This window comes from Myripristis murdjan, chromosome 21 (genome assembly GCF_902150065.1).
Source record: "Myripristis murdjan chromosome 21, fMyrMur1.1, whole genome shotgun sequence".
Lineage (NCBI taxonomy): Eukaryota > Metazoa > Chordata > Actinopteri > Holocentriformes > Holocentridae > Myripristis > Myripristis murdjan.
Genome location: NC_044000.1, coordinates 5538111 through 5554158, shown reverse-complemented (window position 1 = coordinate 5554158; position 16048 = coordinate 5538111). Strand labels below are relative to the sequence as shown.

At 41.4% G+C, this 16048-nt stretch overlaps 1 protein-coding gene across 4 annotated transcripts in view; it reads left to right on the top strand.

The window, feature by feature from the left end:
• lims2 (LIM and senescent cell antigen-like domains 2) overlaps window positions 1–16048 on the top strand; it is a 38063-nt gene that overhangs the window by 12953 nt on the left and 9062 nt on the right. For 3 of the 4 annotated variants that reach the window (XM_030080123.1, XM_030080124.1, XM_030080122.1), the window contains exons 2-4: window positions 11022–11181; window positions 13830–13896; window positions 15215–15335. In XM_030080123.1, the coding sequence (XP_029935983.1) occupies window positions 11022–11181; window positions 13830–13896; window positions 15215–15335 (348 nt within the window). Of the gene's footprint in view, window positions 1–5973; window positions 6185–11021; window positions 11182–13829; window positions 13897–15214; window positions 15336–16048 lie in introns of those variants that run through there. The other variant, XM_030080121.1, reaches the window with a different exon arrangement.

The window sequence follows — 16048 nt, the reverse complement described above, 5'->3', positions numbered from 1 at the left end:
TCTATCTTACTATACAGTATCAGCTGGCAGTCTCACTGGGAAGCTTAATGCTTAGATTTGTAGCCTGATTAAGACAATGGAGAAGGCAGCTTGAGGAGGACACCAAGGGAAGTAGAAGAGCAGAAAAATGATAGTTATTTGGAATATGTCTACTGAGTGAGTGCGAGGTGGAAATATGGACTGTGTGTCTGGAATCACAGTTTGTATGTGCATGGTTCTTGGGTATGCAAATAATGAGTGTCCACTTTATCAGCTCCACCTGTACAATCTAATGCAGTTCAGTGCTACAGCTCTGCTATAAATTCTACCTTGTAAGAAAGTTTATAATGTTCAGTTGTTGTTGACATTGTGGAGAATGTGTCAATTTAATTCTGTGTTTATTATTGAGGTTGTAGTTTGCAGAGGTCTTGTACAGGACTACATTATATTGAGAGGTGTTTCTAATTTTTTGTCCATTGTATTTATATACCAGTAGGGGGGACAGAATATTGGAAACACCTTTCAATAAAATGCGGTCCAGTCCAACAGCAGCACTAACGATGAGCTCAATGCCAAACATAGAAGTGAATGAACACCTCTGTTACTGTGACAAAAAGAAAAGCTGAGCATTACAGGCAGCAGGAAAGGAATCTTTATGGCACAACAGTTGGATTGGATTAGATTAGAATAGTAGCCTACAGGTGGAACTGATAAAGTGGCCACTGATCATGTCAATTAGTCACTGTAGATGTAAATTTGTCTTGCCTTGTCTTTTGCAGTAATCTACTTTTATCCAGCACAATTTTCTCTCAGTTTGCTCTGTGCTTTCCTGGGCTGTTAATCCAGGATAATATATCTGTATGCCTACATTCATATCTAGAGCAAAATTACTCAGAAAACACTCCTGACACATAAAAAAAAAAAATGCAAATGAAGTGTTTATGCCAATGTGAAGGACCAACCTGGAGGGCATGAGGAGTCATAGGTGGATTCTCAATAAGGGTTTTATTGAGCTAAAAAAAAAAAAAAAAAAAAAAAAAGAGAAAAATCAAGGCACAAAATCCAAACAATTAAGTGCTGGGCCTATAAAAAAAAGGCAAATAAACAGAACTAAAATCAGGCTTTGAGAGCAGAAGAACTTAAACCAGCTGACTTAGCAAAACTCTGCAAACAGACCCGACAAAGAGCAAAAGCAAAATGTAGACAAGGAGCAAGTGAACTGCTCTAAACCAGCTATAAATGCATGAGACTAATGTAAAAAATATTCCAAATATTAAAAACTCTCTGCCACTGATTGTTATTTGTATGTATGTATCATGCTCTTCCAAAATGGCACCTTTGGGGGAATTTAGCAGAAGTACTCAATTACTGCTTTTATGGCCCTGATTTTTGGAATACATATTCAGTGTTTTGAGTAGTCCCCCAGGTTATGAAAGGTAATCGTCAGCTATTAATGATTTAAAATGGAGAAAAGCATTTTAGGACATTCAGGATGTTGATGATTTGCTTTGTAAAGAAGCATTTCCCTTAGCCTTTTATTAGAAATAAAATGCTTTTTGATCCCACAAAAATACACAAATCTTTACAATATTGGTATGTTATACTCCCTGCTTCTTTTTGCCAAGTCTTTGGCCTGTGTGACCTGACCTCTGACCTCTTAAGTGACCTCTGATGACCCCTCAAGGAAGTCGCACTCCCCCGGCCCAGCAAAGGAACACAGCACAGACACTGTGTCGTCTGCTGACAGTTGCTGTGGCCATTTTTAAGCTAAGATTGACATTCAGGTTGGCGCTGACATTCTTTCTCTCTCCCTCTCCCTCTCCCCTCCTCCTCTCTCTCTTCTCCCCTGCCAGTGACTGTTGGGCACTATAAACCCCTGCCAAAAGCCCTCTCTCTCTGTGTGTCACTATGGAAACCAGCAGTCTATCCCCTGTTTTCATACACTTGCACCGTCCTCCATCACTGAGCAGTTGAAAATGCCAGAAGGTGGGAGGAGGAGATGGGGAGTGTCTTGACACTCCAGTGCACGGGTTCAGGGGGTTGTTATTCCAAAACCTATTACGTGATCGTGAATTGTGAACGCTGGAAATCTGTTGAGTGACTGCAGCTGATCAGCAGCCCCATCATCCCAGGCAGATAGCCACAGCATGTTATGGAAATGTAGTGCTGTGTGCAAATAAAAAGCTTACACTGAATTTCCAAGGCATGGGGGTGGGCTCTATATTTTTACTTTGAAAGGTAATTATTAATAGGCTGTCATTGTGAGCACTCTAAAGCACTGTCTTTTACAATACATCTTTTAAGATATCATTATGTTCAGCAAACAAATGTAAGTCATAAATCACAGAGATTAGTCTTAACCGTAACATCACTTGTAGAACAAACATTTTATCTAGCTGTGAAGCTCAGTTGGACGTCAAAGGCGTGGAGCCTGTGTCCTTTCTCACATGGTTGGGACCTTGGTGAGTAATTGGGCCTCCAGGTCTATTTCACCATATAAAATTCAAATTCAGTGCACTTTATTTATTCCTGAAGGGCAGTTAGGTTAAGGGCTAACAGTGGTGTACATTACATAATCACATAAGACACACAGTAAGAGGAGTAGGGAGTACAAGGGGCAAGACCGCTTAACATGAGTTGAATACATACAAGTAATAAATAAAGATTTTGAAAAAATGCAAATTAAGATACAGACATGTATGACGGTGTATTAGGGTCACTGTAAGGGGGAAAAAATTGTTAAATTAGAACTAGAAAAAACTAGTTTGTCTTCTACTGTGGGATTTAGTCAGAAAGAACTGCCGGTGATTTGAGCCCAGAATCACAATATTATCATCAGCACCCAGACTTTGAAGAGACATTGCTGTGACTTGGGCCTATTCAGAAGAAAACAATATTGTGATTCTGGGCTAAAATCAGCAGGATTTCCTTGTTACTAAATCCTGTTGCAAAGCAGAATTTGATGAGATCATCGACTGCAGGCCTGGTGTGTGGCTGATCCAACCTCACAAAGTCAAGCCATGTGGCTCCTTGGCCAAAAGAATATTATCCCCCTCCCCTGGCTCCATAGTATTTTTTCCCCCTACATTGGCACTAATATGCTGTCATAGAGATGAATAAGAACATCATATGCAGTCAAAACTATGAATAAAACAATGGGTGGGCTTCAGGGAACCGGGCGGCTCCTGAGCAGGGAGGAGAACGAAGGGTGGAACACTTTGGGATATGAGAAAAAGCAGACTGTAATCAGGAGGAAAGCCCTGTGTGTGTTTCCTGTGCGGCTCCCACCCTCTGCCCATTGTCCCCCTGTCAGTCAGCACTGCCTCCCAGGAGAGGAGAGCCCCTGCCGGCTCCCAGCTAAGGAGTGGTGGCTGGCGTACAGATATTGTTCAGTGTTGGGGTCCCACATGGAGGTCTGACAGCCCAGAGAGGTTTTGGCTCATTGGGTCAGCCAGATTTGATTCCAACAAGAAAACCTTTCCCCAGTGTGTGGTGCTTTATTTCAAAAAAATGTCCATCCTTTCCTTTTTCTGTCATTTATTCATTCATTTTTATTGTAATTTTTAAAAACATTTGGGGGATAATTTTTCTGCCAATTTTGTGTCATTTCTTGCAAATTTGCTCATCTCTTTTTTTTTCCCCAGGGTTCCCCAAGTGAATTATATTGTAGGTCTATATTGTATTCTTGTTTGCTGGAAATGTCAGAAACAAGTGAAATAGCAGTGGCAAACATCTAAATGGCTAAATGACTTGTTAAAGTGGACTTTTTTTGCAATGTGGCAGCCCCTCTCACAGGGGGTAGACTTATCCCCTATCCTGTATATATACACACACACACACATACACAAAACAGCAGCTGCCAGCACCTAGTTTGGAGTTGAGGCTCCGTTGGGCGTCTATTTGTGGAATGATGGAGTCACGTAGGAGACTGTTACACCAAAGGATTGGGATTCCAGCTTGGCACACACACACACACATGCACACGCACACACACACACACACTCAGGATTAGAACATTGTGTTTTGCTTTCTTGATAGACTTAAACACTTATCTATCTTCCCTCACTTGTGAAGCATTTAGAAGATCAACATTGCAGCTAGGTAACTACATTCTCTGGTGCAGTATGAAACATGTTTTTCTCACAGAAATGTATTTCCGGATGTGGCTCCATCTTGTTGCTTTTGAAGGTTTGGGAAGCGGTCATTAATTGAAGAGGCCGACTGAGTGCAGCCACATAAACATCTATCATGTCCCCAGATGGGATGCAGCTTTGTGGATTCATAGTAATTGCTATGTTTAGACTGATACAGGATTTTGGAGGACGATATGCCAGTGTTTTCATATTAAAGCTGCAGATAGCTGTAGATATTTAATGCTGATAATAGGCATCTGTAAATTTGACCACTTGTAGCCACCTCCTAGTCCTTTCTCTCCCCCTGTCCTTCATGTCTCTCTCCATTGTCAAATAAAAGCATATAATTATTTTTTTATACAATTAGTGTGTATTAAAAAAAAAAAAAAACATTTGTTAATACATTAATTATAATTTCTTGTCACTGATAACCATCCCAGGAGTGAGTGGATCAGCTTTTTGAGACGTTTTATTTGAACTTTTAAACAAAATTCAGTTTAGTTCTTTAGTTTAGTTTTTTTTTTTTTTTTTTTTTTTTTTTACAGTTTTCCACAGATTTTATGGTATTTTACTTGTATTTTTTAATTAAATTTTATTTTGTGACAGTAGGTTTATGATAATTTTCTTTTAATAATTAACTCATAATAATTCTAAATAGTTTTCTTCTAATGTTTATTTTTTATTTTTATTTTTAATTTAATTTAATTTTATTTTATTTTATTTATTCACAATTTTTGCTTATTTTCCAGTAATGTTTTGCTGCTTTTTTTCTAATTTTCTGGTAACTTTCGGGTCATTTGCTAATCACCTTTTTTTCTCATGTTTTTGAAAAAGAAATTAATTGAATTTTTCCAGGTTTCAAAGCCAGATGTGTATTGTTGCCTGCTCTTTAACAACATTTAGACTAGACTCATGGAGGGCAAAAAAACCCTCCATTGAAACCTATTGTAATACTGCTACTACTAACACTGTTGTACACTAAAAACATATTCATGCACACTAGTGGAACCTGCTCAGAACTGACAGTAGACATGTGATACAACAAAATGCATCATATCCATCACATGGATTACAGCAAATCTTTGATAAAATTTCAGTCTTGGCCCCCAACACATCGGTTGAGTCCTTGTAAACTGCTGTTCGACTTCTTGCTTCACTGTTTATTTGGTGATGTCACATGTTCCATTGAGATAAACAGAGTGATTGTTTCCATTGTACTGATGTCTCAATGTTATAGCTGCTCCTCTCTCCAGTATAACATTTCCAGTTTGCGCAATGTCGAGCTGGAGCCAGAGAGCTGTGAGCTCCAGCTGTTTCCTGCACTGTGTGTGTGCATGTGTATGTGTGTGTGTGTGTGTGTGTGTGTGTCATGGCACAGTGACCTCTGTGTGGATAGGCATCAGGGTGGGCTCTTTAATTTCAGTAACCTGCCCAAGAATAGACAGCAAGTGTGACCAGTGAGGAAATAGTGTGTGTGTGTGTGTGTGTGTGTGTGAGAGAGAGAGAGAGAGAGAGAGAGAGAGAGAGAGAGAGAGAGAGAGAGAGAGACTGGATATTGGCATGGGAGAGGAAGGGGAGTGTGTGTGTTTGTGAGAGAGAGAGGGAGAGAGAGACAGAGGGGAGAAAGAGGGTGTGTGTGTATGCGAGAGAGAGTGAGTGTACACCCAGTGAAGTCAGATCAGTGTTTCGGTCTCCTGCTTGCTGTGTGGATTACCGTTCCCGTCCCGTACTGGAATCCCCCTCTCAGTAGTGGACAGAAAGCCACTGGAACAGATTCAGCCGGAACAGAGGATTTTTGGTGGCCGGTAACCATCTGAGCATTTGGACAGGTGCTAGCTGGGCTTTCTCTGTGCGTTTGGCGTAACCGGTATGGAGATAAACGGTCGCGCCCTGCCTATGACAATACCTGAGAATGGGGAGGCCCCGGACCTCCCTCACGGGGAGATGAACGGTTGCCACCGGGTCCTGCGGGGTGGGGACGGGGGAGAGGCCGAGGTCCCCGTCTCCAAGACCCAGAGGCGGAAGAGCGACGTCAAAGTCTATAAGGAGTTCTGTGATTTTTACGCCCGCTTGTAAGTACACAGATCAGAGGGCTAGAGCGCCGTGGTTAGTGGTTAGACCAATATCCAGAAAAGGGGGCCGGTTTTAGAACTGCTTGACATCAGAGGCTCAGCCCACGAAGGGGGAAAGTTTTAAAAATGCATCAAACCAATAAATGTGAAGCATTCTGAGAGTAACTTAAAGTGGAGGTCACACCAAACATTTTGTGGGAGAAAAGACAAACCGAAATCCCTTAAATTACTGGGATTAAAGCCTGTCTGCTAATTTTAGAGGACCTAGTGTATTAAAAAACGTTAATCTCCAGAAATGTCACTTTGTATTTGTTTCTCTCAGCTCTACACATTATTTTACTCTTTTTTTGTCTGTCACTTTTTTGTCAGTTTGTAATTGTGAGCACCACCTCTGGCACCTATAATACATGTTTGCTGATATTGACCGTTCATTAAAAATCATTCTCTGTCATCATGCTCCATCATGATCACAACTACTCTGTGCCTTATTATTTTTTATATCAGCTGTCTGACCTGTGGAATCATTCCAGTGTGGTGTGGGAGGATGTTAGTCAGCAGTGTATTAAACCTGCAGTGAAACCTGCCTCCCTCTGCCTTAAGGAGCTACTAACCCATCAGTATGGCTTTCAGTGGCGCCCCATGATGCTGTAAAAGCTGTTTAAGAGCGTTTTCCATCCTGGAAGAAACACCAAATGCCTGCAAGTTGTGGCCATGAAAATAGTCAGATTTAAAGACCATGAAACATAGCTTACATATAGATTCTGTCCCAACACACTGGGTCTTCAGAAGCACGTCAGTGAACTGATGATGGTGCCTGAAAAATGGTTTGTTAATTCTCTTGATGTTGCAGAATTATCCTCAAGAGGAAATTTTGATCCTTGCAAGTATATAGTAGAATATACTCCAAACATCTGACTTAGACTCTATTTGCTTTTATTGAAGCCAAACATAGACCAGGCCAGACGCTTGGCCGCTCAAAGGCTTTCCAACACCGGTGTCCTCTTGATCCGCACTCTCTGGGCTTACTGTCGTGTTACAGAATGTGAAGAATTCTGCTCTTCCAGTAGCTCGGGCTTGCCAGCCAGTTTGATTTGCTTAAGCTCTCCTATGTACCGTGTTTGTGCAGGGATGGCTCCCAGCCCCACGGAGAGAGGACACAGAGAGGGCTATTTTAGTGCCATGGGGGGAAGTTTGTTATGCAAAGTAGAATATGCCAACTGGCATGCTGGGTATGTGCACATGAGAGACAGGAAGGCTAAATATACATACCTCGGATTAATCTGACTTCTCTCTGAGTGGTCATGCCTGTGAGTCGTTACATAAGTGTGGAATATACCATGACAAAAAAAAAGTGTTCACTCCCAGCACCGATTTCACATTTTGCTTATTGGGATACGGGTGATATTGTGGCTCTGAGGTGTCCAAAATTGTCAAATTCATCTTTTGGCTCACCTGTCAAGCACTTGTAAGCTAAAAAAAATTTACTTGCCATCAATGATTTTTACCCTTCAAATTAGTTACTATCCATTTTTCTAAGAAATGAGCGGAACTTTTTGATCGGATGTAGAGTTATATTTTCCAACTTGCCCACTCACTTATTGAATGTAACACTTTGGTCCTGGTCTGCGTTGTTCTTTTAGAGGCCTGCTTAGTCTCCTGCCTCGTGATGTCACATTTCCGCTACTGTTGTGACTTTGGTATATTTGTGTGGGTTTAGATCGGTGTCAGAAATGACTCCAAATTTTTGGTAATTTCAGAAATTTTACATATCAGGCCCATCCCCTGTCTCAGTTAGTTCAATAATCATTTGGTCTTCACCCAGCCGCTATACATCCCAGGTCACATGATTGTGGCATTTGACCAATCTCAATGGCTTTGATTTTCCATTACAAAATGAAAATTTTAGAAAAATTTTATAGAAGTAATAAAGTCCTGTCATGTTCTCTAATAACAGTCTAGGTTTGTTTTTGTTTTTTTGTTTTTTTTATTTCAAAGTATTTCAATGAGTGCCCTATAAAGGGTTAAATCACTCTTGTCAAGTGGCTTGAGTTTGCAGGAGGAGAGTAGGAAAGTAGAAGCGATGCCGTTCAAAAAGTGAGTTGAAGACCAGAAGAGAGAGCGCAGCAGCCAGGACAGAGGGAGTAGACGGTATTCATAACAGAAGTGAGGGCCTGCATCCTCTTGCAGTGCTGACAACTGGCCTCCATTTATAGGCACGGAGCAGCATGGTGGGAGCAGCATACCTGGCCTTCCCACAAACCTGTCCTCTATCTTACTTTTACTTAATTTTGCTCAATTTGTACGCCTGATGTTTGGGTATAGCACATTTCCACCAGTGAGGGTATTTGCTCATATTCATAAAACTCAGTATAATGTGCCTTTATGAGCTGCTAATGGGACACACAAATGATCAGCAGGGCGGTGCTGCTGGAAACAGTACGACTAAGGCGAAAATCAATGTTTAAGCAAAACCGATTTTCCATCGAGACAGAGAAACCCTGTTTTGTCTTGTTTTAATCCAATACAGCTTCCTCATAGGTTTGCCTGTAGCTCACAGAGGGTGATGGGGCAGAAAGAAGGGTGGAAATGCCTGAGGGATGTATCACTTCCTCCCACCAATCCTTCAGACAGGGCAGGGCTGACGGCATGTGTGATATCAGGCCAAACGGGGTATATAGAACAATATGTATTTGATAAGGGTGAACAGTGGATCCAGATGCGAGCGGTGCGTTGATCCTGCATCTCGTTTCAACGTGGCCCGTGCATTTGAAAGGGTCACGGCCTGCTGTGGCTGTTTTTTGGCAATTAGTTTTGGTAAAGACGGCGATGTGGATTGTAATAGTGAGGGAGAGTTAGGCCTGAGAGATTGAGAAGTGATGAGGGGCGTGCGGAGGAGAGAGAGGCGAGGGGGGATCTTTGTGATTCATGTTCATTCCTCAGGTGATGTAACCAAGTTAGTATGGAACGGTGGCATCACTACATGAAGACCTTACATGGTGTGTGTGTGTGTGTGTGTGTGTGTGTGTGTGTGTGTGTGTGTGTGTGTGTGTGTGTCATAGTTGCCTAGAGATGCACTTTGGTATTCTGACATTTTAAACAAAGCAGATAAACCAGGCTACTTTCCACCCCTTTCATTCCCACCCATTCTCTCTCTCTCTCTCTCTCTCTCTCTCTCTCTCTCTCTCTCTCTCTCTCTCTCTCTCTCTCTCTCTCTCTCCCTCCAGCTGTCTCTTGCTCCCTTCGTAACCACTTGCCCTTTTGCTTATTTCAATCAGTAAATCATTTACTGCTCATTTGCCACATACTATGGCAGTTATTAAGTTTCATCAATCAGCTTTTCATTTGGGCAGTCAATGTTCAACACATAGTATTCATGTAAGGATTTACTGGATTGTGAACTCGAGTTGAAGTTTATTGGGTGTGCTGGGTGCCGGGGTGTTATGTGAGTCCACATGGTGGTAAAATATTCTCCTTAGCTGCTCTGTGCTCCCCTGGGCTGCTAATCCACAACACTGGATTTCTCTCTCTCCATTCACTTCCATAGCAAAACAGCTCCCAAAATAACACTTTTCTAACACTCCAATCCAAGGTAGTATTGATCAGTTATATTCTAAATTATGCGTTGTGCAAACTGCCTTGTATCATATCAGACCAAACCGACTGGCTCATCTACCACTTCTGATAAGAAGACAGTATTAGTCCCATATATCGGTCTAATCTTACCTCTCACTACTGTGATGTGTTCACAAGTTCTTGTTGAAACAGTTGGATCATGCTGTTTTTTTGGCAGGTTATCACATGACATTGACACACACACACACGCACACACGCACACACACTGCTGCTACAGAGGTAGTAATTCAGTGCAGATGGGTGTAAAGTAACTTCAGCCTGTTTCTCAAAAGACAACATCGAGGTCTGAGCCAAAGAAAACTGTCCTGGGAACCAAGAGTACTGATATTGTGTGTGCGTGCGAGTGTGGGCGTGTGTGCATGTGTGCGTGTGTGTGCGTGTGTGTGTGTGTGTGTGTGTGTGTGTGTGTGTGTGCGAGAGATAATCAGCTCTCATCACGTTTTCTCCACCCTCCTCTGTCTGCGTCCTGAATCCATGCTCCAGCTGTTTTAATGACAAGGGAAGCCATGATGGATGTTAAACTGCTGAACTGTTGGTGTTAGGTGTGTTATGACATGTTCCTTGCCTAAAAGTTTCCACAGTCTATGAACTGGGATTTACTGGTGTTGAGGATGTGTGATTCACAGCAAATTCCCAACGGTATTTAACCTAATTGACAAAGAAAAAAATGACATACACGAATTTGCTGGAAGATTTCAAAATAGGTGTTTGCCGATACCTTTTTCAGAAACATATCTCAAGTTAAAAAAAAAAAAAAAAAAAATTGGACACCATATCTAGGCAGCTGAAAAGTGTCAACTGAAATTCATGGCATGAAATACTTAAGTTATACTGTTGAATATGAGGATATCTCTGTGTGACTGTGGTTTGTTTGATAGAATCAAACTCTTCCAGGACCTAACAGATTAAGAAAATGAGTTTAGGTAAAACAGACAGTTGATATTGTTTGTACTTTTTGCTAGACTAAGTGTACAGAGGATGACTCCTGAGTTGTCAAATAGAATACTGCTCAAAGAAAAAAAAAAAAACTTCCTGCATTCCTTGAGAGCTGTACTTTTCTGATTTATTTTGTTGTGCTTAAATGTGCCTGTAAATAGTACAATCCAGCTTTTACTTGTGTAAACATTTTATATAAATTCTTAATGATACTGAGTCATGCTCGTGAAGACACTCTGATTCTGAAAATGACGTTCTGTCTTCTCAGCAATATGGCCAACGCCCTGGCCAATGCCATGTGTGAGCGCTGCAAGAGCGGCTTCGCCCCGGCGGAGAAGATCGTCAACAGCAATGGAGAGCTCTACCACGAGCAGTGCTTTGTGTGCGCCCAGTGCTTCCAGCAGTTTCCAGAGGGACTCTTCTATGAGGTAAGGCCAGAGGCACATCACGTGACCAAATGTTGTAGGATATCTCCCATTTACCAAGCAGCCAAATCCCATCTTACATCCAAATAAGTTTGCACGTTACAAGAGTGAATGAGTGAACTGGACTTCAAACAGAGTTGATGAGACGTTGAGGTCTTGTCGGTGTGGACTCGCGGGACTAGACCCTGCAAGACGGAAAGCCACATCGGTCATTAGTGTAGACATTAGTGACCAGTGAATAAAAAGAATTACACATCGAGTAGCAACAAAATTTCTGGACATGATGGAAAGAAGACGATGATGACTTTTGCTTAGGCCAGTTGGAATTACAAAGCAAGATGGAGGTGAGAAAGTTTCCATAATAAAAGTTGCATCATGCCTACTGTACTTGTCTGCTCCTCTCTGGGACATATCCTGCTGTAGTTCAATTAGCCAATGTGACAAATGGGCTTGTTGGACCCTCCCACACTATGAGAGCAATGACAAAATTTTCCAACATGTTGGAAAATGATTGGGACATTGCAGACAATCCCACACTGCATGAGGAGACGTAACTTTTCATTTTCACTCTGGTTTTGACAATTTGTCTGGGACAGCTTGGGGTGCCTGAATTGGCTGTGACATCATATGTTGTGTGCGCCTGGCTTTAGGGGAATCATGCATCTCACCACTATCACAGGCATCTACCTGGGAGGGGAGGTGCCTGAAAAACTCCTGTCAGGAACCAGCTATCCTAAAAGTCATTCATTCATTTGTTCGTAGTAGCCGTGTTTCACAGTTTTCAAGAAGATTCTGGCATTCAACGACGTTTTCTTATTTGGGGTTTATTCTGATTTGATTTTTGTTGGGAGATTATATGTGTTGTGTGTGGTTCATTGAAGGAAAATCACAAATTGAAATGCAATTCACTATGCAATGATTTATCACCCTGCTTAAATGATGATTAGATTAGTCATTTCACTTTCATGAAGTACATGAAGAGCACTTATTAATGTGGTAAACAAAAAAAAAGAACCCAGCATTCCCCTTGATCCTGAGGTAAATAAAGAAAAGCTGCCTTAATGCATTATTGGACTTTCAGAAGCCTAGTTCCAGTAAGCTGCTGCTGATCAACAGTCAGTGGCCCAGACACGAGGCCAGATGCCTCTCCAGCAGGCCCCTGGGAACCTGATGCTGTTTGATCAGTCGATATATCAAAGGCAGGGTGCCTCTTTAGCTCTCATCAAAGCTACGGCACACACACACACACACAGACACACACTCTGATCAAAGCCAAGGGAAGTGAGGCCAGGGAACGTTTCACGCAGCATTGTCTATGTTTCCATGACAAAGTAGTGCGGCTATTGACCTTACACTGTTTAAAGTCTTATTCAGGTTAAGCTGTTTGAAAGAGCTTTTGATACCCTGCAGTTGGCTTACTTTTAATACAGCGGAAAGGAATGATGTTTCAAATAGTAATCTGTGTGATCTTGACATCCAAATTCCTTGGTGTTGCAGACCATTTCACTTTTCTTTGTGATGAGTCACAGTGGTGAAGAATGCTGGATTCTTTAGTCAGACCTACTTCTGGAAATGTCAGGAGTGGACTTCCACATTTCCCAAGCTTTGTGTGTCATTAAAAAATGAAACCCTGTGTGAATCTGAGTTTGAGCAGACAGTGAAAACCAAATGGTAAATGACTGTGCTGGCATTTCCATGAGAAAACTCGCAAGCATAAGCGAGAACTTGCGCGCAAGCAAGAGGATAGGTACAGACATGGCAGCACTGTCTATGCTCATACTTCCAGTGAGCGCAGTGACAGCTCTCACACAAGTCATCTTTGTGAACAATACTGCAGTTTTGAAGCAGAAATCCATACCATAACATGCACATAGCCATATGGAAGCATCTAAGACTTTTGAAATTGGTGGGACGCTGTCTGTCTGGACCTGTTTGCCACATCTGTAACACCAGTATTAATAAAAGTGTCTTCCCTTCAGCATGGAAGGAGGCTAAGGTTTTTCCATTACAAAAAATAGGCAGCAGTGGGATTTAGTGGTGCAATCGGCCAATCCATCTTTGTCTGAAATTGTTGGAAAATATGTTTTGTGAACAAATTCAGTGCTTTTTTAATAAAAATAATTTAACAGCTGCTATCGCAAAGGGCATTCAGCTGGCACAGCATTAACACAGATGACTGCTTAAAATTTATTAACAATAATAACCTGGTGGGAGCAGTGTTATTCCATTTTAGTTCAGCTTTTGATGTCTTGCACCATGAATTATTTTGGATAAACCTAAATGTCATAAATTTCCACCTCACACTTAATGTTGGTTCAAGAGTTATCTGTCAAACAGAAAACAATGTGTTTTCTATGATGGTAGTTCTCCAAATGTGAAAGAGTTACAATGTGGTGCACCACATTGTAACATCCCAAAGAGGGTGGCATACTGGAAACCTCACCTGAGAGAAAAGTGAGAAGGTGTTCTGTTTTCTTGGCATTTTGGTTGAGCTGTTCTTAAAGATGGGAATTGTCCCTGCATGTAGAGACTGAGGGTATTTTTAGGGATATCTATTAATTGTTTGGCTATTATCATTGTGTTTGAGTGTGTAAAATATATACTGTAATTATAATAACTCTTTGTTCTAATCCCATCAACTTCTTCCACAGTTTGAAGGGAGGAAGTACTGTGAGCATGACTTCCAGATGCTGTTTGCCCCCTGTTGTCACCAGTGTGGTGAGTATAGTAAACACAGAATAATATTGCTGAGGACCCTCTGGAGTGCAGTGTCAAGTATGAGTATTTACAGATCAAAAGCTGCAGAAATTGCTTTTATAATGTTATACTTAACATTATGTTGATGGATCGTGAAAGACAGAACTAAAATGCAAGGGCAGCGCAACACCCGGACAGTCTACAGCGCACACACACTTACAGTTTGAAAGCGCTCACACGCAAGACACACAAGTATATTTCTGTGCTCTCACCCACAGACTATTATCAGAATGGAGCAGCACGCCATTACCCACAGATTAACGTTATCTGAGTGGAGAGGCAAACTGACTACTGAGTGTCAACAAGTACCAACAATTAAATCAGTGAAGATAATGAGCAGAGAATCAGAATTTCACTGTGACTAAAAATAGTGTACACCTAAATGGAGTCCTAACCATCCTTGTTTTTCCCAACATCCACATTTCTGGTTTTACCAAATGCTCTGGTGGACTTTTGTGGTCACACCTGGAATAGATTCAGCAGCATTGCATTTCAAGATCTCCTTTCTCAGTCACACTCCACACACTCTGGATGCAGTGTGCCAGCTTGCTGTGGGGAACAATGTCACCACAAGTCTATTAAGCTACAGTATGTCAAATCTGGGCCTTATCCATACACACTGGGTGTTGCATTGAGGCCTGAACACTTTCATGTGAGCTTTTGCACGCAAAACACATGCATACACTATCATCCTCACACATTGTAACAGGCACTGCACTAATAACAGGAAATGCTGATACCGTCTAAAATCAGAAACTGAAAAAAAGTCTTCATCACAGTTTAAGAAAGTATGTAGAGGAATGCAAAAAACCTCACTCAGCCACTATCCAAAATTCCTACATCTGGCACAGGCTTTGTATTAGTCATCTCTTGAAATTTCTTTGAAGTTTTTGAAGATGAATCATTTTTCACATTGAAACAAAGACAATCTTGTGTTTTGTTCCCATATTAGATCTGAATATGTAGCATGATTTCTGTTGTATTTATAGTTTGTCACAGTGTATCAGCCAGCGTGTTGGTTCTTATCTTTGGTTGCCAATATTTCTATCCTGGGTTTTAGTGGAGAGCTTTAATGTCTCATGGTTTAAATGCTAGAATTTTCCACCCTGACAGAAAATATCAAAAACATTGCCATCGATCTTTAAAAGCCCATACAGATTGAAACTCACAGTGCTCAAACATCCAAAGAGTTCATGCCATTTGACAGGTTGTCATATGAAAACTTGTGTTTCATGTCTTTGGTCATGGATGAGTCAAAAATGAATGTCCTTTTTCCCAGGTGAGTTCATCATTGGCCGTGTGATCAAAGCCATGAACAACAGTTGGCATCCAGACTGCTTCTGCTGTGATATCTGCCAGGCCGTGTTGGCCGATGTGGGATTTGTTAAGAATGCTGGCAGGTCAGTGGTTCTATAAGAGCGTTTGGTATCAGTTGGTGTCTTTTCCTGGGTAGGAAAACATCTCATTGTGTACTTAGAGGTGAGATACGCTTCCATAAAAGCTACAATAAACTCAGTCCAGCTAACTCAAGACCTTCTCCTAGACCTCCTCCTCCTGCTGCAGGATAGTGCTAGCAAAGCTATAAATCGGGCAGACTGCAGTCCAGGTGCTAGCCCAGTAATTGTTCTGTCCACTGCAAAACAGTTCTCAAACTTTTTATAGTGTTCTGGTTTATTGTGGCTACTGAATCTCCATGTCACTCAACCATCTCGGCTAATCAAAGTGATTGTACAGCAGGAAGTGCTTGTATCCAGTGAAGAGAGAGAAGCAAGATATGTTCAAGTTACATTCGTATTTGTTCAAAATACTCTGTTTTTCATCCAGTAAAACTGCTGTTTTGGTATGCCTAATGTTACCTCTGTTTTGCAACAGGAACTTCATGTTACTAGTAGATTACAAGTAGTTACTAGATAATAGTCAGGAGAAAGACCCAGTTTTGTTCAGATGAGGACTGAAGTTATTTTTTACGATGTGTCTGATGGGCGAATGGCTGGTAAAGAAACTGCAATTGTACTTTTTACATTTTATAGTGCTTTATGCACACCTATACGCTTATAGATCCTCAATACTACATCAACATAGGCCTACAAATCACCAGAAAGGTAGGAGCTTG